Source organism: Drosophila subobscura, chromosome J (assembly GCF_008121235.1).
Source record: "Drosophila subobscura isolate 14011-0131.10 chromosome J, UCBerk_Dsub_1.0, whole genome shotgun sequence".
Classification (NCBI taxonomy): domain Eukaryota; kingdom Metazoa; phylum Arthropoda; class Insecta; order Diptera; family Drosophilidae; genus Drosophila; species Drosophila subobscura.
In genome coordinates, this window is record NC_048532.1 from 22,551,894 (window position 1) to 22,571,861 (window position 19,968).

At 47.8% G+C, this 19,968-nt stretch overlaps 3 protein-coding genes across 10 annotated transcripts in view; all 3 read left to right on the forward strand.

Annotated features, from left to right (window-relative positions):
* The window catches only part of LOC117895290 (sterile alpha and TIR motif-containing protein 1), a 36,708-nt gene extending 21,341 nt beyond the window's left edge, over positions 1–15,367 (forward strand). For 3 of the 6 annotated variants that reach the window (XM_034802835.1, XM_034802838.1, XM_034802839.1), the window contains 9 exons: positions 233–532; positions 4,777–5,114; positions 5,179–5,578; positions 9,263–11,221; positions 11,281–11,460; positions 11,522–11,691; positions 11,818–12,056; positions 12,514–13,456; positions 15,200–15,367. In XM_034802835.1, coding sequence (XP_034658726.1) covers positions 233–532; positions 4,777–5,114; positions 5,179–5,578; positions 9,263–11,221; positions 11,281–11,460; positions 11,522–11,691; positions 11,818–12,056; positions 12,514–13,456; positions 15,200–15,284 — 4,614 coding nt within the window. In that variant the 3' untranslated portion in view covers positions 15,285–15,367. Of the gene's footprint in view, positions 1–232; positions 533–3,035; positions 3,718–4,776; positions 5,115–5,178; positions 5,579–8,291; positions 8,883–9,262; positions 11,222–11,280; positions 11,461–11,521; positions 11,692–11,817; positions 12,200–12,513; positions 13,457–14,831; positions 15,064–15,199 lie in introns of those variants that run through there. The other 3 variants (XM_034802837.1, XM_034802840.1, XM_034802841.1) reach the window with 3 other exon arrangements.
* Positions 15,368–15,823: 456 nt separating this feature from the next.
* LOC117895304 (vesicle-associated membrane protein-associated protein B) lies at positions 15,824–16,691 on the forward strand. The gene has a single exon (XM_034802864.1). The coding sequence runs from the start codon at positions 15,904–15,906 to the stop codon at positions 16,624–16,626; it is 723 nt and encodes a 240-aa protein (XP_034658755.1). The 5' UTR covers positions 15,824–15,903; the 3' UTR covers positions 16,627–16,691.
* Positions 16,692–17,072: 381 nt separating this feature from the next.
* Positions 17,073–19,935, forward strand: LOC117895297 (transcription factor 25). Of its 3 annotated transcripts, none has more exons than XM_034802852.1 (6): positions 17,073–17,485; positions 17,549–17,922; positions 17,992–18,858; positions 18,925–19,251; positions 19,312–19,508; positions 19,564–19,935. In XM_034802852.1, exons 1-6 carry the CDS (start codon positions 17,330–17,332, stop codon positions 19,725–19,727), a joined length of 2,085 nt encoding a protein of 694 aa, XP_034658743.1. In that variant the 5' UTR covers positions 17,073–17,329; the 3' UTR covers positions 19,728–19,935. The 3 variants fall into 3 exon arrangements, with proteins under 3 accessions (XP_034658743.1, XP_034658746.1, XP_034658744.1); XM_034802855.1 differs by having other exon boundaries at positions 19,570–19,935; XM_034802853.1 differs by having other exon boundaries at positions 17,074–17,485; positions 19,567–19,935.
* The last annotated feature ends 33 nt before the right edge of the window (positions 19,936–19,968 follow it).

Sequence of the window (19,968 nt, forward strand, 5' to 3'; positions counted from 1 at the left end):
CAATACTTTTGGGGGTTTTATTTGAATATTTGTAGGGAGGAGAGGTTTAAGAGTCGGCAAAGGGAACTATTTTATGGGGAATTAACATTTTTCTTAATTTTGTAACAAAGATTTCCGCGGAAACAGAGCTGCGAAGAAACTTGCGACAGTTCCCGCTGATTGCCATTTAAGGGCAAACCTTTTTTCTGCTGATAATAACCCTTTCCCCTCTCTTTCTCTCTCTCCGTTACAGATGACAGACTTCTCGGACAGCTCGCCCAGTGGGGTGCTGAGTCCAGCCTCCACGCTGATAGAGAACTTCCACAAAAAGAACAGCTCCCCACAGCCCCTCAGCAGCAGCAGCAACAACAGCATCAGCAGCACTCCCACCACCACAATGAATGGCAATGGAGGAGGAGGAGTAGGATCAGGAGTGGCTGCGGGAGTGGGTTCAGGATCGGGCACCGCCAATGGCCGACAGATCAATACGAGTTCTAGTTCATGCAGTAGCCTTAAGGAAACCTCCCACCAATCCACATCCACATCGCAGCAGGTGAGACTCGAACCGAATCGAAACCAAGATTAGACAAGAATGGAATCTGACGTAGTAGCGGGCTCCTCTCTCAGATATCGTAATGGCAGTCAGAGAGCTGCTGACCAGAGCCCCTATATTTAGCCCATTACTTAAGGAGGCCGCATAATCAAGCAACCTCTTGGCAGTCAGTGCCGCACCGCAACGTACCGATAAGCATAGAGGTTAACCACTGACCATTGACAGCCCCTTCCTTCCCCTTTGCCCACATGCAGTAAGTGCGATGCCCAGCGATAAGATTATGTTCCTATAGCTAATCGGGGGCGACATCATGGCTGCTGTCTAAGCGGAATCGTTAGCACTCGTGTTAATCACTCGCGAGTGTGAGCACAACCACAAACACACAAAAAACCATCAAAATTATAACTGAATAATTCACAGAAATATAATAAAACAAAAGGAGGAGTGAGAGGAATGAGAGAAACGTGCCGCTTGTGCCAATTTGTTGTTTAAACAATTTTAACGATCTGTTAACAATTTATTTATGATTTTCCCTGTGCGCTTTTATGATTCAAGCAGATTAGATATATGTATGTACATATGAATATTTGGTGCCTTTGCTGGGGTATTCACCGGAATTTGCATAGTACTCATGCTCATGCGAATGTTGCTTTTATCTAGAAAATTTCCCAAGTTTTTGATAAGGAAGTTGCCAATCAGCGGAATGGAAAAATGTCCATCAAAAGATGACAGTTTTTGGCCCCCTAAAAATAGCAACTGACTTGGTCAAGTAGAATTTTTGTATTAGATTTATGACTTGGACAGAAGGTAGAGTAGCGTTCTCGTAATCAACGTAATTACGAGTACGGATGCGAAAATAGTTTGCTTTTGTAATACATTTATGACACACGTTAGGCGAGGGATGGGGATAGATAGATGGCAGCATGCATCTCCCTTGCACACACAGAAAGCCAAGCAGCGACGACTCTTTCGCTTGTTCTCCCACACTCTGTCTAGACATCTTCTTCGCTTCGCTCTTCTCTCTCGCTCTCTGTTTGTTTGTTGGTCGTGCTTTATATGTGGAGAGTGAGTCATTTGCCGGCACACTTCGACGTCAGCACGGCAGCTCACAGCTTCCCCCCTCCAAAGCGGCAGATTTGCCTCGTGCTCTGGTTTATGGGTTTTATTGGTGGGGGGCTAATCTTGCTTACATCCTGCTCGAGATTCAAGTTCAAACATCATAAATGTGTACAGAGTTAATCTCTTATAGACCTATATTACAGTATATTTCATTCATTTTCCATTAAATAACACACAAATGTCCCTACGACTTTCGTTGAATTGATTGTCTCAATGACTCGGAACGGGCATGAAGCGAAATGGGTGACAATTTTAGTTTTCTGAGGAAAAATGTGTTGTTTCAGTTGGTTTAAAGAAACCGATTTGGCGATATGATTTGCCTGTTCGCAGAAATTGTTGAGGTAAGGCACAAGAAAATAGCAGAATTATGGCAAGAAAAGAGAGCGGTGCTATAGAAGGTGCTTTAAGAACTATTATGGATGATAAATGGGCACCATAATTGCTTTGGGAATTGAAAGGAAATTATGCTAAAAGGGGGAAGTGAAAAATCACAATGCTAATACTAGATAAAAAAGAGACATCTATGGTAATGCTAAGATAAGTGCAAGATCAATGACTGTCGGCAGCTTTAATTATGCTAAAAGCCTTTCAAACCCCCTTTAAACGACATAATAATTAAATTATAATAAATTCCAAGTGAATTCGTTAAACAATTATGCATAGATTAACACCTAATTATTTAAATATTCAGCCAAAACAAATGTTAAACGGAATTCTCTTGCCTCTCTGTCACACTCTTTGCGTGCGCACAAAACAATAAAAAAAAAGTACCGTGATAATCAGAAAAGTAAACAACGCAAATTGAAATGAGAAAAAACCAGATACGATCTTCAACAAGCTGCCAATACCAATAGCAATAACAGCAACAACAAAAGGCCACAAATCGAAGCCAAGAAACAGGCAGCAAGGCAGGCGGCAGTCGGGTGAACGCGTTAATTAGAGAATCAAAAGCTCTAAAACGTGAACAGAAACAGCAACAGCAAGAGCGGAGCCCGTAGTAAGTAGTTGGTTGGAATTATGGAAATGCAAATGATACACAGCATAAATTAACGTCTAGCAGCCAGGCAGACCCACAAGCAACACACCCGTCAAAGCCCTAAGGAGAGAGCGGGACACAGAATAAGATTTCCTAGAATTACCCACACACACAGACGCACAACACACAGACACGTTCCGCTCTCTGAAAGTTATCTCCCTCTAGCGCACGTTCGCTACTTGCCCACCCACTGCTCTCGCGCTCTCCCTCTCTCCGTCTGTCTCTTGCCTGCCGATCGGCACTTTAAACTGGCGGCGACCGAGCGACAGCTACGCTCAAACCAAAAAAGCTTCGGCTCTGCCTCTGTGCGGCTCTCGAGTTAGAAATTTCTCGGCACGGCGCTCATTTTTATTTTAGTTAACGAAACGAACGAAACACAGCAGTGGCGACGCGCTAAGAAATTCAGGAAATACTCGAACAAATAAAAGAAGGAAAAAAAAACCCAAAGCCCCCCAACCGAACGGCGGAATTGTTGTTGCTTGTATTTTCCATTGCCTAGCGTGTGTGCCCCGCGAACCAAAAATATTAATAAGAATAATTACAAAACGAAGCAACGAAAATCAATGCCCAAGGAATTTTAACTTGTGCATTAACGAACCTCAACGAACTCTCTGTTGTTATCAGTATTGCGCGGGGAGGTAAAACAAGAAAAACCCAAACATAAAATCGAAACGAAAAACGTAATAGAAAAGTTTGTAGAACTTTTAAAAGCGGCAAAACGTGAAATAAATCAATACACAAATAAAATATAAAATAAAATAAAATCTGTGTGCATCTAGTATATAAATTTTCTGTTCCACAATTGTTGGTGCCTTGTGCTTGTGCTAGTGTCGTATCTGATAAGCCCGCACTCATCCCCGGGCCGGGCTGATTATTCTGCTACATGCTAGAGTAGAAATATATGCACATATGTGTGTCCGTGCTTTATCAAAACGTAGGCGTATACGTAATATGAAATTCAATTGAATTTTGCACATTTTTCCAAGAAGTTTTTCGCCCACAACACACAGCTCTTGCCTGTCACTAAAAGGTTAGTCCCAACGCAACATCACTCTGATAATTTAGTAAATGACGCAAAAATGTAAGAGGAAAAAACAATCGTACCATGTACGAGTAGTAGACGATCGATGTGATATCTAATCTTTCTTGACTTCATGTCCGAACCAAACTCCCCCTGCAAGGAAAATATTTATTGATCAGTGTGTGGAGTGTTTCGTGCCTTTGCCTTTGCCTTGCCTTTGCCGATAAGTTGATGTCAGGAAAGAATGTGATGTGCGATATGCGAGGGCAATGTTTGCCTGTGGCTTTGGCCAGCTTGTCGTATGCGTAATGCCATCCATCCATTCAAAACACTCTCGATTTGCACATGTTCTATTGCTCCAACCAGAAGACTGAACCGCCATAATAGATGCGAACAAAACCCACACAAAGAGGCGACTCGCGACTCACGACAGATGAACTTGTTTGGGCCAAAATCTTCGTTGGCCAAAATTAGATTTGATTCGTAATTCGCTTGTCAAATTATTCACGTAAAGCGTCTCGACATTTTCTGCAACAAAACCATAAATAGAAAAGTTTTGGGTTTTTCCTAATAAGTTGACGATTTAATTTATTTCAAATTTGTAGAGAAAAAAGTATGGCTGAAGGGCAACAATAAGTGAGGAGGGTTCAATGGTCAATGGCTTGGCAGAACAAAGGAAAATCTGCCTTGAAGGGTAACCAGCGAATCTTGCAAATCAAATTAAAGTTTCTGGCCATAAAGCATTTCCTTAATTATCAAAAAATTAATTTCGAAAGGCCCATCCATCTACCGCTTAAGCCTTCTCTTCGTGCCAGACAAATAGAATATTTATTGTATATGGTATGTCGATCCCAAAACAAATGGCTCATTTAATTTATAAAGACCACGTTAAGCGCCATAAAAATAGCGCCAGACAGCAGAGAGAGGGAGAGAGAGAGAGAGAGTAAATAAAGCAGATATCTATATGATATTTGCTTGAGGAAGAGCTCCACGCAATCCGCACATTCCTTGCATACTTCTAGCTTTAGTTTGTGGCCAAAAATATCAATTATTTGTCTTTGTCTGCAGGTTGTCAACAGCAGCAGCAGCACTACGACGCGTGTGGAGAAGAAATCGCAGCGTCTGCATCATCACATAACCTCCTCATCCTCCAGCTCATCCTCGACCACACAGGCACTGTCCACATCCTCGGAGATGAAGGCGGCGGCGGTCAAGCGAGATCTCACAAACATACAGAAGTCCATGTCGGAAATTAACGATTTGGCGAACAGCGCAACAGCCACGCCCACATCAGCCATAATGCCAACAGCACGTCTGACGGCAGGCACACTCAAATCGCCGCATCCATCGATCGATGATCTCAGGGGTCTGAGCCAACAAGACAAGATCACAGTGCTCAAGAACCAGTGAGTGTCCCATCAATCTATGGCTTCCTTTGGCCATTCCCAACTAAAACTCTTTTTTTTGCAGACTTCGCGCCTCTTGGGAGAACATCGTGGATAACGATGACGATGACAGCAATGTGATCGTGACCCTGCCCGACGACGACGACTGCCCGCACAATCATTTTGGCAGCGGCCTGGACCTCACACACCCCACGGCAGCGCAGCTGAGTGCCAGCAGCGGGCTGAGTGGCTCCAACAAGACGATCGACACGATCAAGTTCCAGGAGAAGCGCATGAAAACCGAGTCCAAGACGAAGGTCGTCACCGATGGCTACAGCTCCGAGCAGGCCACCAGCAATTCGGCAGAGTCGAAGCGACTCCAGGCCGGGGATATAGACTACAAAGAGAACAAGGCTGCCTCGGCGATGAGGAATCGACTGGAGGTGGACGGCGTTAAAACGGAGGAGAATGCAGCTGTCATCAAGGTGAGTCTCCCAGTGGAGCATTCTGGAATCTGCAACCCGGAATCTAATCTAATAACCTGCTGCACATTGAACCCGTCGTCCACCCCCATTAAATCTTTTTGCCCTTCTCTGTATGTCACGAGTGGAGCTTTCTGCGCAGAGCTTTCTAGCTTGTGGGTGGGAGTGTGACAAAGGGGAGGAGCAGGAGCAGCAGCGGCAACCCTTGAGGGTAGCTTTAGCTAACTGTTAGACCGGGCACTCCTTTCGCTTCTCAGTTGGAATTCCATCGCGTGCATGTTAAGGTCGCATAAGGGACACGCGCCAAGGCGTTAATGGAGTCCCAGTCTCAGTGCCAGACCCAGTCCCAGTGCCAGTTCCCAGTGAAAACTCGCCCAAAAAGAAAGTGAAACTTTGTAACAAAGAAAATCAATAGCCTGGCGCCAAAAAGTAGGCAATCGTTATGTGAAATGTTCGCAAAGAAGTGCCTGCTCCTGCGAAGCAGCCCACAATTCCTGCGAAACTATTGCAAAGCGGCGAAAGGACCCAAGGATAAAGAGCCAAGAAGCATGCTGAAAAGAGTACAGGTACCTGCCCATCCTGCCCCACAGATCATTGCCTTGTGCCTGCCTCTGTTTTGGGTACACCTGTTACCCAGGGTTACGCGGAAAACCCGTTCGGGAAAGACTGTTTGAGGGATTTTATCTAATCAGGAGGTCGACTAGCCGTGGAGCTGTATTACATCATTAATGATTCGCCGGGGTATATTAGCATTAATCACTTTATGACACGGGCTGATGAAATATTGGTGTCAAATGCGTCGCATAAATACGACAAATGCCAAGGGTCAGGGTTAGAGATTGGGTTTCCTCGTAGTAGAGGCAGATTCGTGTTGTATAACTTAAAATATCACTTGAAAGATGAGTATAACAGTTGAAAAAGTGATATTTAGAGCGAATGGAATTTTTAGAAGCAGTTTTAAATATCAAAATTCAATAAAATCAAATACAAATGCCGTATAACAGTTTGTATAACAGTTTCATAAACTGTTATACCCGAGCACTTAAAAATACGCCCTCAAAATCCATCACAATGCGACCCATCAACACATTGTACATCAAAACAGTGCCCCAATATTAACCGTATACCAAAACAGAGCACCCAAAAAGAGGAAAAACAAAAAACTCGCACACACGAGAGCATTAATCTCAATGGGATGCTTGTGCTTGGCCCTCGGCCAAACAATCGGGCAGACAATCAGCGAGATGGACAAACATAGAGACAGGCAGACAGACAGCCACGCTCCATGTGGGATGATAATAAAGAACGAGAAGAGGAGCAACCGATGCCAACAAGTGCTCAAGATGTGAATATTAATAGAGAAAATCCAATGAAAATACTTTGATATCATTTTTATGCGATGATTCCACGAACAATCCATTGAGTCCTGGGACATTTGCGTCAATTGTTGAAGAATCCAAGGAACGGCACGCACTGCCTGCCCCCGAAACTGTTTCCCAGAAGTAACAGAGAACCCGAAACGAACCCAGAAGTATTCGCAGTGCCCGTTGCTCTCCCATCTTCCATCCATTTTTGATTTATTTCCCATGGCTTCGCGCTCTGAAATTTGGAAGCAAAATTGGCTCTGCCTGCCTGTTGCTCTGTTGTTTTATTTTCGAAAATTCTTTCGAATATATTGCCGCTGAGCGGAACGAGCGATGCCCAGTAGCAGACAGGCGAGCGTCGCGAGCGTTTCGGCAGCGGCAAATGAAAATCTATGCAGATACAGCAAATACACACCGTACATATAGCAGAATATAAAATCGTATGCTATATGTGCACGACAACGACAACGAATCCGATGTGTGTCTGTGGCTACAGCTGTATAAATATATGCAAAAAAGTAGAGTGCAAGTGACAAAGACCTTCTAATTGGGAAACAAAACAGTACGGAAGCGGCTTTTGGGATTTGTAGAGTGTGAAAGTTCTCAAATGTAGATGGATGGAGAGCTGACCTTGACGGATCCAGCAGCAAGTTTCGAAAAATATTCTACAAAAAAGAAAACTCAACGAAATCAATGATGAAATTCAACTTGACGAAACATGTGTGACAAAAGAAAAGCCCAGAAAATTTAAGGAAAGAGAGCAGCCAATAGAAAACAGTTGACAAAACGATGGCCTATCGCCTGCGACGCTATGTGAGCTTTAATTAGGTTTCACCTCAGCCCTCCCCCTCGTTCTGTGTTGTATGCAAATTGTGAATCAACAAGTGCTCGTTCGGACTGCATCATCACCCAGATCAACCCCAATCCATTCTGTAGTCAAGTGCTGCGTTAATTGTCACGAAACTGTAAAATATTACAAGTTCCATTTGTCGGTCAGTGTCACACGCAGGCAGCACACTCACCCAACACGACACGGACACAAAACACTCTCCTCAGCACACAGAGAACACAGAGGAGACTGGGCAGAACACAGAGAAAGCGTAGCCAATTTGTGCGCTATTTTTATGTGAATGAAAATATATGTTTATATGCAGATAGAGTACTACTGTATATATACAGATATATGTATAGTATTTGCCGACTGACAGATTGGAACAGCAGCAAAAGTACACACACGGCATTCAGTGTGGGATTATATATAGTTGAAGAAACATCGGAAAGGAATCTGCCAGTGCCACCGATTCGACGACTTTGACATTGAAAACAGCACGACAATCCACCTTCCTGTTTGGGGGCCGGCGGCAGGCATGTCCAACAACAGCAATCAGGCGCCTTGGCCTGTCCGCAAGGGCATCTTCCGTTCGAGCGGACAGTCGGACTTTACGCCCGGACGCTCGCCCAGTCCCATTGTGGAAATGCCACTCTCACCGCCACCTGTGGCCACGCCCAGCAATCGCTTTGGCCTCACCTCTCCGCTCTCACCGCCGCCGCAGCCCATTCAGGTGGTGGGTGTGACGACAGCGGCCGCTACCATGTCCACTGCGTCCGCTGCCAGAGCCTCGTCGTGCGGAGCATCGGCCGCATCCTCCTCCTCGTCGTCGTCCTCTAGTTCGAGCTCCAGCTCCCACACCAGAGTACGTAAAAGTTCTAATCCGCCCTTACAGCCAATTGCCAGTCGCCAACTGTCACCGACACCCCCGCCACAACAATTGCCACCACCGGCGCCCAACCACACCCTCAACCACAGCAACAACAACACCAGCAATCACGCAGCAGCCACAACAACCACAAACAACAGCAACACCAACACCAACACCAACAACAACACCAACAATCACATGAAAAATGTGCGCGAAATACCCATAGAGGTAGAGCAGAGCAAGGTATAACAGTATGGCAGGGGTTGTACTACAGGGAGGGTGGGAAGTCTATAGGAAAAATCTCTATGTTATGAAAAATAGTATGTGTATAACAGTATAACAGTTTGTATAACACTTTCAAAACTGTTATACATACTCTTTTGAGCTGCAAAAATTACATATTTTGCGTAGTAGCATTTTGACAGAAGAAGAATCGTTTTCCTCTACCAAAAGACTGTCCTATAAAGTGTTATATGTCCCATGAACAAATCCCAACATTCCCCCTTGCATGTTTATAGATCACTGACTGTAAATCCCGTCTATGTGCAGCATGTTGTATATTATTCCCGCTATTATTATGTTCTCTACTAACTGTTATACTCCTCCTTTGTGTCCAAATGTAGGAGGCCCTCTCGCTGCGCACCGGCGACATCACACAACAGGCGAGCAACAATGTGGCCGCCGCCAGTATTAAGGTGCAGAGCGACACCTTCTCCGCGGACAAGAAGGCGATCTCGCAGTCCCAGCAATCACAGACGATGACTTCGAATGGGATCATCAGCCAGGAGAAGCACGTGTCCTCGGCCTCGCAGGCCAACTACTCGATGACCCACAAGGGCGTCTCCAGCTCCGGCAGCAGCATGATCACCTCCTCCTCCCAGATGTCCGCAATGAATGGCCAAATGTTGAAGCTCGCGGACCTCAAGCTGGACGACCTCAAGTCCCTGACCTCGGGCAGTGGCCAGCAGGAGATCGAGCAGACCATCAACAAGTATTCGAATGTCCTCACCTCGTTCGTCAGTTCGCTGCAGGACGATGAGAGCGGAAGTGGCAGTGGCACCGGAAGCGGTAGCAACGGCCACGCTCAGCCACTGAATGTGGGCAAGGAGAAGACGGAATATCTGGAGAAGATCAACGAGGTGATCCGCAGGGCCTGGGCTGTGCCCACGCACGGCCACGAGCTGGGCTACTCCCTGTGCAATTCGCTGCGGCAAAGCGGCGGCCTCGATCTGCTCATGAAGAACTGCGTCCACAAAGACCTCACGCTGCAGTTCTCCTCCGCGCAGCTGCTGGAGCAGTGCCTCACCACCGAGAACCGCAAGCATGTGGTGGACAATGGCCTGGACAAGGTCGTCAATGTGGCCTGCGTGTGCACGAAGAAGTCCAACATGGAGCACTCGCGCGTCGGCACGGGCATCCTGGAGCATCTGTTCAAGCACTCGGAGGGCACCTGTTCGGATGTGATCCGGCTGGGAGGCCTCGATGCTGTGCTCTTCGAGTGCCGCACCAGCGACGTGGAGACGCTGCGGCACTGTGCCAGCGCGTTGGCCAATCTGTCGCTGTATGGCGGGGCGGAGAACCAGGAGGAGATGATTCTGCGCAAGGTGCCCATGTGGCTGTTCCCGCTGGCCTTCCACAACGACGACAACATCAAGTACTACGCGTGCCTGGCCATTGCCGTGCTGGTGGCCAACAAGGAGATCGAGGCGGAGGTGCTGAAGTCCGGCTGCCTCGATCTGGTGGAACCCTTCGTGACGAGCCACGATCCTTCGGCCTTTGCCCGCTCGAACCTGGCGCATGCGCACGGCCAGAGCAAGCACTGGCTGAAGCGTCTGGTGCCGGTGCTCAGCTCGAATCGCGAGGAGGCCCGCAACCTGGCCGCCTTCCACTTCTGCATGGAGGCGGGCATCAAGCGGGAGCAGGGCAACACCGACATCTTCCGCGAGATCAACGCCATCGAGGCACTGAAGACGGTGGCCAGCTGTCCGAATGCCATCGCCTCGAAGTTCGCCGCGCAGGCGCTGAGGCTCATCGGGGAGACGGTGCCGCACAAGCTGTCGCAGCAGGTGCCCCTGTGGTCCGTCGAGGATGTGCAGGAGTGGGTGAAGCAGATCGGGTTCAATGGCTACATCGACCGGTTCGAGGAGTCCCAGGTGGACGGCGATCTGCTGCTGAAGCTCAACCAGGACAACCTGCGCGACGACATTGGCATCGGCAATGGCATCCTGCTGCGGCGCTTCGAGCGCGAGCTGCAAAATCTCAAGCGCATGGCCGACTACTCGTCCAAGGACACGGCCAAGATGCATCAGTTTCTCTCGGAGATCGGCACCGACTACTGCACCTACACATACGCCATGCTGAACGCGGGCATCGACAAGTGCGCCCTGCCGCACGTCAACGAGGACATGCTGATGACAGAGTGCGGCATCCACAACTCCATTCATCGTCTGCGCATCCTGAATGCCGTCAAGAACCTGGAGAACTCGCTGCCCAGCTCCTCCGAGGAGAACATGGCCAAGACGCTGGACGTGTTTGTCAGCTACAGACGGTCCAATGGCTCACAGTTGGCCAGCTTACTGAAGGTAGGGATACAGAGAGGGAGAAGGAGTAGATGGAGAATACAATTTTGTCCCTTTTGCAGGTTCATCTTCAGCTGCGCGGCTTCTCGGTGTTCATCGATGTTGAACGGCTGGAGGCGGGCAAGTTCGACAATGGACTCCTGAACAGTATTCGGCAGGCAAAGAACTTTGTTTTAGTATTAACACCCGATGCCCTGCACCGCTGCATTGCCGACGAGGAGTGCAAGGATTGGGTGCATCGCGTAAGTTCCTCCAAATTGCAAGCAAATTTGTACTCAAGAATGGATTTGTCCTCCTGTATAGGAAATTGTGGCCGCTTTGCAATCGAACTGCAATATTATACCCATTATGGATCAGCACTTTGATTGGCCGGAGGTGGAGAGGCTGCCGGAGGATATGCGCAGTGTGGCGCACTTTAATGGCGTCAGCTGGATCCACGACTACCAGGACGCGTGCATCGACAAGCTCGAAAGGTATATTAAGCGACGCATTTAAATAGAGGCGCATAGGATGCATTTTTGGGGATCTGGCTGGGATCCACCTCAGTCTTTCAATTGTCTCAAGAAACTCAAATTATTCCCATTCTTCTGATGCGGCAGATTTTTGCGCGGCGAAAAGAATATCGATCGCATTGCGGCCATGGTGCCTGGGACGCCCGAAGCGGTGTCGTACCGACGAATGCACAGCAACGATTCCGACTACCAGAGTGGAGGAGTGGGCGGTGGAGCATCATCCAGCGGTGGAGGAGGCATCGGCGGCGGCGGTGGTGTTGGCGGCGGCGGCGGCACAGCGGGCAGTGTGGTGGATGGCCTGATGGCGGCCAATGGCAGCGGACAAGGTGGGCCAACAACGAGTAGTACTACTCCCAACAACTCCAACTCCAGTTCAAGTTCAAATGCAAGTTCAAATGCAAATGCAAATCCCAACCGGAGCCAGAGTCCGGCGTAGAGACCCCCCATTAAAAAAATTACAAAAAAGAAACAAAAGAGAAGAGCCTCTCGATCGACCTCCCCTCGAATATGTCTTAAGGTTAAAGCGGAGATTCTCCTCAAGTTACGGGTCAAAGTTCTCAAGCCTTTGAGCCTTTACACTACTCACTCTCTCTCTCTCTCCCACCCAATCCCCAATCTCTCTCTCTCACCCACTGACACCCACACACACATTACTCTCTCTCTCTTTGCTCTTACTCTCTACCACCTAATAATGATAATAATACTTTAATTCTGATTGCAAACAAACAAACAAACAACACCACTCTCGAAACCACTCGCTAAAAACTCGCTCGAAACTCGCAGCTAATCACCAGGCAAATAGATACCGGCAATCCCCCTCACCGGCCCGCCAACGGGGCAGCACCTCACAGCTGAGCGGCTACGCCCGGCACGGAAAACGCTCCAACATTCTGCCGCCGTATCGCACCCAGCAGGCGGCATTGCTGCACAAGTCCGGAGCAGGATCGGCCTCCATGCAGAACATGATGCCGCTGGCATATCTGCCGCCGCGACGCAGCTCGGCCGCTGGTCTGGGACACAGCGCGGCTGGCATGGGCAGTGGCTATCGGTCGCACAGCGTGGACGGACTGCTGGACCAGGCCTCGGCCAGCCAGAGCAGTCTGGCCACGCCCGAGCAGAGGATAGCGGCTGCGGCGGCCATGGTGACGGCCGGCAGCACAGCGCTAACGAATGCCAGCTCGACGTGCACCCTGCAGCCGGAGGAGTACGAGGAGCCAACGGACACGGACACCTGCGACCATGTGACGAGGCGAGAGAAGCGACTGGCGCCGCCGGCGAATGTGCAGAGCCATCGCAAGTCGCGCAGCTTGGATCACATCCTGTCGAAGCAGACGCTGGCCGAGCTGCTGCCGCCGAGCATTGAGCCCACGGACGAGACGCAGAGCATGCAGAATCTGGCCATGCCAATGACGCCGCAGCCACAGCGACGTGATCAGAGCTCCTCCTCGAAATCGCCGACGCCAGAGCGACCACCGCAGCCGCATTACAGTCGCCAGAGTCCCGAGGGCGTCAGCTCGACGGAGAGCGAGCGAGAGGATGGGCAGTCGCTGAAGGTGCAGAGCCAGGGGCATGGGAACCAGCAGAGGGCGGCGGCGCATGTGCATCGCGGCGGGAGCCTGAACAGCAACAAGACGTCCAACTCGTCGCTGGGCTCCAACAACAGTGCCAGCAACAACAAGACCATCTTTAATCGCACGATGAAGAAGGTTCGCTCGCTGATCAAAAAGTAAGCCAAATCGTAAGCCAAGCAAAGCCAAAACGTTGAGCAAAGCGAAGCTGTCTTGACGCGTCTCACTCGCTACTTCCACTCATACTCTAGTATAGTAATTCGCTCACTAAGTGCCTGTAACTCGTTGCATCTAAACCGAATCTCATGCATTTCCCATACTCATACTCGTACTCGTAATCGTACTCACATATTCATCAGTCTAACCCCACCCCTGGGCCCCCTCACAACTCTCTCTGTCTCTCCACTCGCTGTACTTCTCTGTCGCTCCACTCTCTGTCTCTCTCTCTGGTGTTGGTACTCTCTCGCTAGCTAGTTATCGCTCGCCACTCGTTGTTTATACTCGTTAAGCTAAGCCATCCACTAAAACTCGCCTGCGTTGCCAAAAGCAAAACCGAACGCCCCTCCTCCACCCCTCCATCTTTCTCTCTCTCTTTCTCTCTCTCTAGAAAGTCTATTTGCCTTGTGATTAGTTGTTGATTTTTGATAAATTAACAAATTGTTTTTTTTTTATTGTGTGACAAATGAGTAAGCGAATTTAAAGTGCAATTGATAAACTAATTGATGAGAAAAGAAACCACAAAACAACATTAACGACTGCATTACCACGAAACCTAATTTATAAACAAACAAACAAGAAACAAAAATACAACACACAAACACGCCCCCACCCCCTCTATACATATGTACGTAATGTTCTATTTATAGTTAAATATATATGTATTTTTAAAATTTGTACATTTCTTTCGTATTTCGTATTTGTTCTTGTAACCGTCCGCAAAACACAAAACAAAAGTAAAAGTAAAACAAACGTAAAGTGGCTTGAATCGAACCTATTTAAGTGATATTTAAACGATAAACGAAATTGATTTGATGCAAAATTTACAAAGCAAGCAACAAATGCTGTACAATACTTAATTTTTAGCATATTTTAATTGATTTTGCAATACATAGATACACAAACATATACATAACAATATATTTAATATTTAAATAGCGCCTACAAAGTGGCCTACTAAGTGCCTCGAAACGATTTAATTTAGAAACAAAAATAAACCAACAAAAAAAAGAAAGAAAACGCAAGAGAAAAGATAGAACAAAATCTTCAAAAAGAATAAAAAAATGTGAATTAATAAAATGAAATGTGTATTATTTCCACCTGCCCCAGCCCCCTGCTTTATCAGCCCATACTCTTTCATCCGCATGTTCTCATTCCCCATTTTCGTTTCGTTTCGTTTTGTGTGTTTTGTGCTGCTAACGGAATTTCCATTAGCTTTTATTTTGTATTTCTATCTTCATTTGTATATTTTCTCTCTATTTCTTTATTTTCTTCCTCTCTCTTTCTATTTCTCTCTATCTGGATTCTGTTTTGCAGACCATGAGAGCAAAATTGGCCACTGCTGCAATTCGTTGTAACTGTTGTTATCCCATGTGACTGTAATCCCGCCCGCCCACGCTCACGCACGCACACCCAAACACACACACCACCACAACCTGCGAATCATCGAAACAGCCACCAACCACCCCCATCTCCTGAGGTGATCGATGACCCACCCATCAGCTGTCTCGACCAACAACCAACATTCATATTGTTATTTATTATGAAACCAAAATAAACAAAAGATCAAAAGAAACACCAATAACATTAGCTGTAAATATGTATGATAAGTGCACTGTACGTGTTAACTGTAAACCTAATGTGTCTCTGCTTACCCCTTACACTCGCCGCAATGCGCGTAACAGCAACGAACTGGAGGACGAGGAGCTGTCGGGCATCATTCTGGCCAAGGCCACTTCCCCAAATGCTGGCCGCATGATATTCTGGTAGCACACACACTCAACGAATTTCACCAAGACGATACTGTATAAAACGAATTAAATAATAATAAAACGAACATTTAAACGAAACAACATTTGAGTCCTCCGCGCAAGCAGACTTTGGCAACACCATCAAGTGTCGTTTTAGTGCTGTAAGCCGCCGTTTACATTTTTTGTTTAATCCTTATTTTGTGATCAATCCAATAAAAAGAAGTCATGAAAACTAGCCAATCTTATGCAGAAGTGATTCATTAATCGGAAAAAATTCTTGACTTAGCACTGAGAGTCCTAACTAGCTTGTAACATTAAGCGGAATATCAAAATCGAGTAAAATTATATAGGATATACGGTATACTTACGGTATGTTTTAAAAATGAAAAGGTATATTTCGGTATACTTCCGAGGGTCAGGCGGTGTACATACATATATTACCGATAACACATCGCTTTTTGAACAGCACACAAGTAGGCCTGTTTCTGGGAATTTTCCCGAGTCGCCATTTCCATTTTTTATTCGGTTTTACAAACTAGTCTCGAGCACATCGTTTTTCGAACAACACAAAGTACGATCTAAAAAATAATAAATAAATACATTTCGTAAACCGAATTGAATAAAGTTACAAAATTGAAATGGCAAAGAAGATTGCGGACATAATGACCTACGAGCCGGCTGACGCTCTAGTTTTCGAGGGGCCGTTCGACAAGTATGTCAAGCGCAAACTGGTCATTCGCAGTCTCACGGATAAGGATATGGTCTACAAGATGAAGACAACCTCGCCGCGCCTGTTTTACGTGCGTCCGAATATGGGGCTACTTCGTGCCAAATCGACGGTCAATATCGAGATCTACATGCAGCCGAAGCTGTCTACCGTCCCGAGCTCCCTTGCTAAACATCACAAGTTTCTCATTGTGGCTGGCGAAGCTACTGAAGATTTAGAAGACTTCCACGGATACTTTAAGCAGCTTGACCGCGCCAACATGTGGGAGGGCAGGGTCCGCTGCTTGTTGGTGCATCGACAGCCGGAGGTTATCGACACTCTTGTAAACGAATTGGCAGAGCCTATCCGTCAGACTGCTGGTGGGGTGGATGAAGTAGAAGTACTGAACGACGCCCTGCAGGGCGACGAACTGGAGGACCTGAAAATGACGGAGGAAGAGGTGGCCACCCTGGAGGAGGAAATCAAAGCCATACGCGGTACTACTGGGAACGTGGAGAAGGCCAAGGAAAATCGTTGTGCCAAGCGTTCCAATAAACTGTTCATGTTGGTGGCTTCACTTGTCACCGTCGGTGCCGTAATTCTTGTCACCCACTATGGCGAATATGCCGTGCAACGTATTAAGCAAGCCTTTTAAGCAATTGTTCTGTTAAAATCATTAAAAATAAATAATTGCAAACGTAATTCCTGCGGAATCCCCTACGTCGCATCATGCAACAACAAAATTCAAATGGCGGCTATTGGTGGCGGCCCAAAAGCCGATTCGTTTGAATCAGCTATCGATAAGTCGTGACTGTCCGGACTAATTTAAAATGATTAATAATTGAAAGAAACGAGTCTACAAATATCTGAAAAATTAGATAAAATCTGCCAGTATTGTAGCGGATGGTGTCTTGAACTGAATTTCGCTCCTCTTCGTAAATAATGTATTTGTGATTTGTGTGGTTGGAATCTGCACGATATTCATCGATATTATCGATCGTCTTACAGCCCTAGTTTCCGCGAGCTTTTTGCAAGTTCCAGTTCGAAACCAGCTCCAATTTGCGTGTTTTGGTAATGTGTGTTTCGACTAAGCCCTATTTTATAAATAATCAAATGAAAATGAGTACTTGAAACTGGCAAATCTTTTAGGAAATTGATTAATTTATCGCATAAAATTATATGATCAGTGCTGAGGGCTGCAGATAGCTAGCAATCACAAGCCGAATTTCAACATCGAGGAAATATCAACGAAGGCTGCGCTGTCGCCGTCGCTGCTGTGTATTGACACACACGTATTTTATACGAAAAACAGTCATATCTGAATATTATTGTAAATACCGAGGTGCTGGTCAACAACAATGTCCGCGCGCATGCTGAAGAAGCTGCAGGGTGACGCTGACAAGCTGCCACCGCCGCCCGATGACGAAGAGGGCGAGGAATTGAGCGACAATGACGAGCTGGAGGACTACCATACGGTCAGAGATCGCAAATCGCATTTAAATCCATTTGATCTGGTACGTAACAATGCAATCCACGACTGCCAGCTCAACGTTTCAACGCGTGACATTCCATTTCAGTTGAATCAGCCCGGCCTGAGTCTCTCGGAGAGCGAGTTCAAGGAGGATGACAACGAGACGGAGCACCCGTCGGCTGCACTGCCCAATGCCAGTGCTGCCGCCAAAAAGAAGAAAAAGAAGCGCAAGAAGAAGGTCAAGTCCAGCGGCAACCACATCAGCAGCGAGGACAACGAGCGGCAGGACAAGTACTTCGAGAAGGATCCACTGTTGGGCAAAGTGTACGACGCAGTGCCCAGGCAATCGATGAAGCAGCAGGCAGCTGCTGCCGCTGCCGGCGGATCGGCCACCAAGAAGCTACTGAACGTGGAGCTGCGACATCTCAACTCGCACAACGAGATGCGACGCACCTTTGGCAAGCGGGTGGTCAAAGTGGAGTAAGTGCTGCCCGCTCAGAACTATTTATTTTGATATCTATCTATTTTGATGTATTTATTTTTGCACAGAACCAAGCGTGGCCGCCAGAAGCCCACGCTAAAGTCCACGTACATGGTAACGGCCAGGGAATCGTGGCCACCGCTGACCAAGAACACCATCACGATGCAGCTGCTGCCGACCATCGAGTTGCCCGGCACCTCAAAGTCAACGAAGAACAGCAGCAACGATGCAGTGCAGTGGTTTGCATTCGAGCACAGCCAGTACTACCAGGGAGTGCAGCACATGTTCCTCTCTGCCCTGGAGCGCATCGATTCGGAGTTTCTGATCACGCTCATCAAGCGCTGTCCGTACCACGTGGACTCGCTGGTGCAGCTGAGCGAAGTGTGCAAGATGACCGAGGACTTTGCCCTGGCCGCTGAGTTGCTGGAGCGCGCCCTGCTGCTGCTGGAGTCGTCGCTGCACATCAACTTCAGCCTGACGTCGGGCAACTGCCGGCTGGACTATCGTCGCCAGGAGAATCGCTCCTTCTACATTGTGCTCTTCAAGCATGCCCAATACCTGGAGGAGCGTGCCTGCAGCCGCACAGCGTTCGAGATCTCCAAGCTGCTGCTGAGCCTGCAGCCCGAAACGGATCCGCTGGCCATGATTCTGGTCATCGACTACTATGCGCTGAGGAGCAAGCAGTTTGGCTGGCTGGTGGAGTTCTACGAGGAGTACAATGCCGCGCGGAACCTGTCACAGCTGCCCAACATGGCCTACTCCTACGCCCTGGCCCTGTACACGCTGCACGGCGCCTGTGAACGCTCCAACGAGGCGCTGCAGTACGCGCTCCTCATGTTCCCGGCCGTACTCAGGCCCCTGCTCGACGAGATGTCCGTGCAGACAGACAAGCGTGTGCTGGCCTCGTCGTACTTCTTCTCGGATGTGTCGGGAAAGTGAGTTGAAGAGGCTTTGCTTTCGATTATCGCTATCTAATCACTCCCTCCCTCCCTGCTGCCCAGTCAATCGCCCGCCCTGCATCAGCTTGTGTGCTTGTATGTGTGCCGTGCCCGAGTCGTTTGGCGTTCGACCGAGGTGCTGCCCTGGCTGGAGTCCAATGTGAACGTTGTGCTCGATCGCATCGACGCCAAAGATCCCGTCGTCAATGAATACAAAGAGAAACGTTCCGTGCGCTATGGCGGCACACCGCCACGACCCATTCTGCGGCATGTGATACTCTCCGACTACAAGGAGAAGGTACCACTGGCCGTCTTTGTGGCCAAGGAGAAGCAGGCGATTATGACCTACGACCCACTGCCCCCACCAGACAGTGTCAATTGCTATCAGCGGTACGACAAATGCCGATAGCCAGCAGCAATTTCAATTTCTTCATTTGAAATTCTTTGCAGCAAGTCCTCATCCAGCAGCAGTCCAACAAACAGAGCCAGTAACTCTGTTTCAATGTTTTTCCAATCCCTTTTGCCATCGTTTAATGTGAACAACATTGCGGCTGGAGCACCAGCAGAAGCTGGAGCTGAAGCCGGTGCCGGAGCTGCCGCAGCAGCTGCAGTGGAGCCGGCCATGCCAGCCAACGGCGAAGCCGAAGGTTTGTTTAGGCTCCCCATCCCGTAGCTAAAATAATTATTAATTATTATAAACAGCAGAAGTTGGCCTACAGCAGTCGCTCACTTTGATGATGGATGCCATGCGGGATTTTCTGCAAAACTTTCGCGTTGCGGAGCATCTGCGCTCTCCGGAAACGGCAGCCGCACAATCGAACAGCAGCAACGACGAGGAGGAGGGCTCCAGCGACTATGCGGATTAGTAGTCAATTATCTAAAGTTATGGCTTGAAAAAAGACACCGAAACCTTTTTGCTATATTCCCTCAGCTAAAGCAGACACCGTCACAAAATTTATATAAAATATTTTAAAGGATTTATACTTATACATTTATAGAGCAATTTGAACACACATACAACAGAACGAACAATCGCTTTGAATAAAATTTTCCAGTACAAGCTTCCAGATCAAAGGAGCCAGCCACCGTTTTTGAGCTTAAAGAATG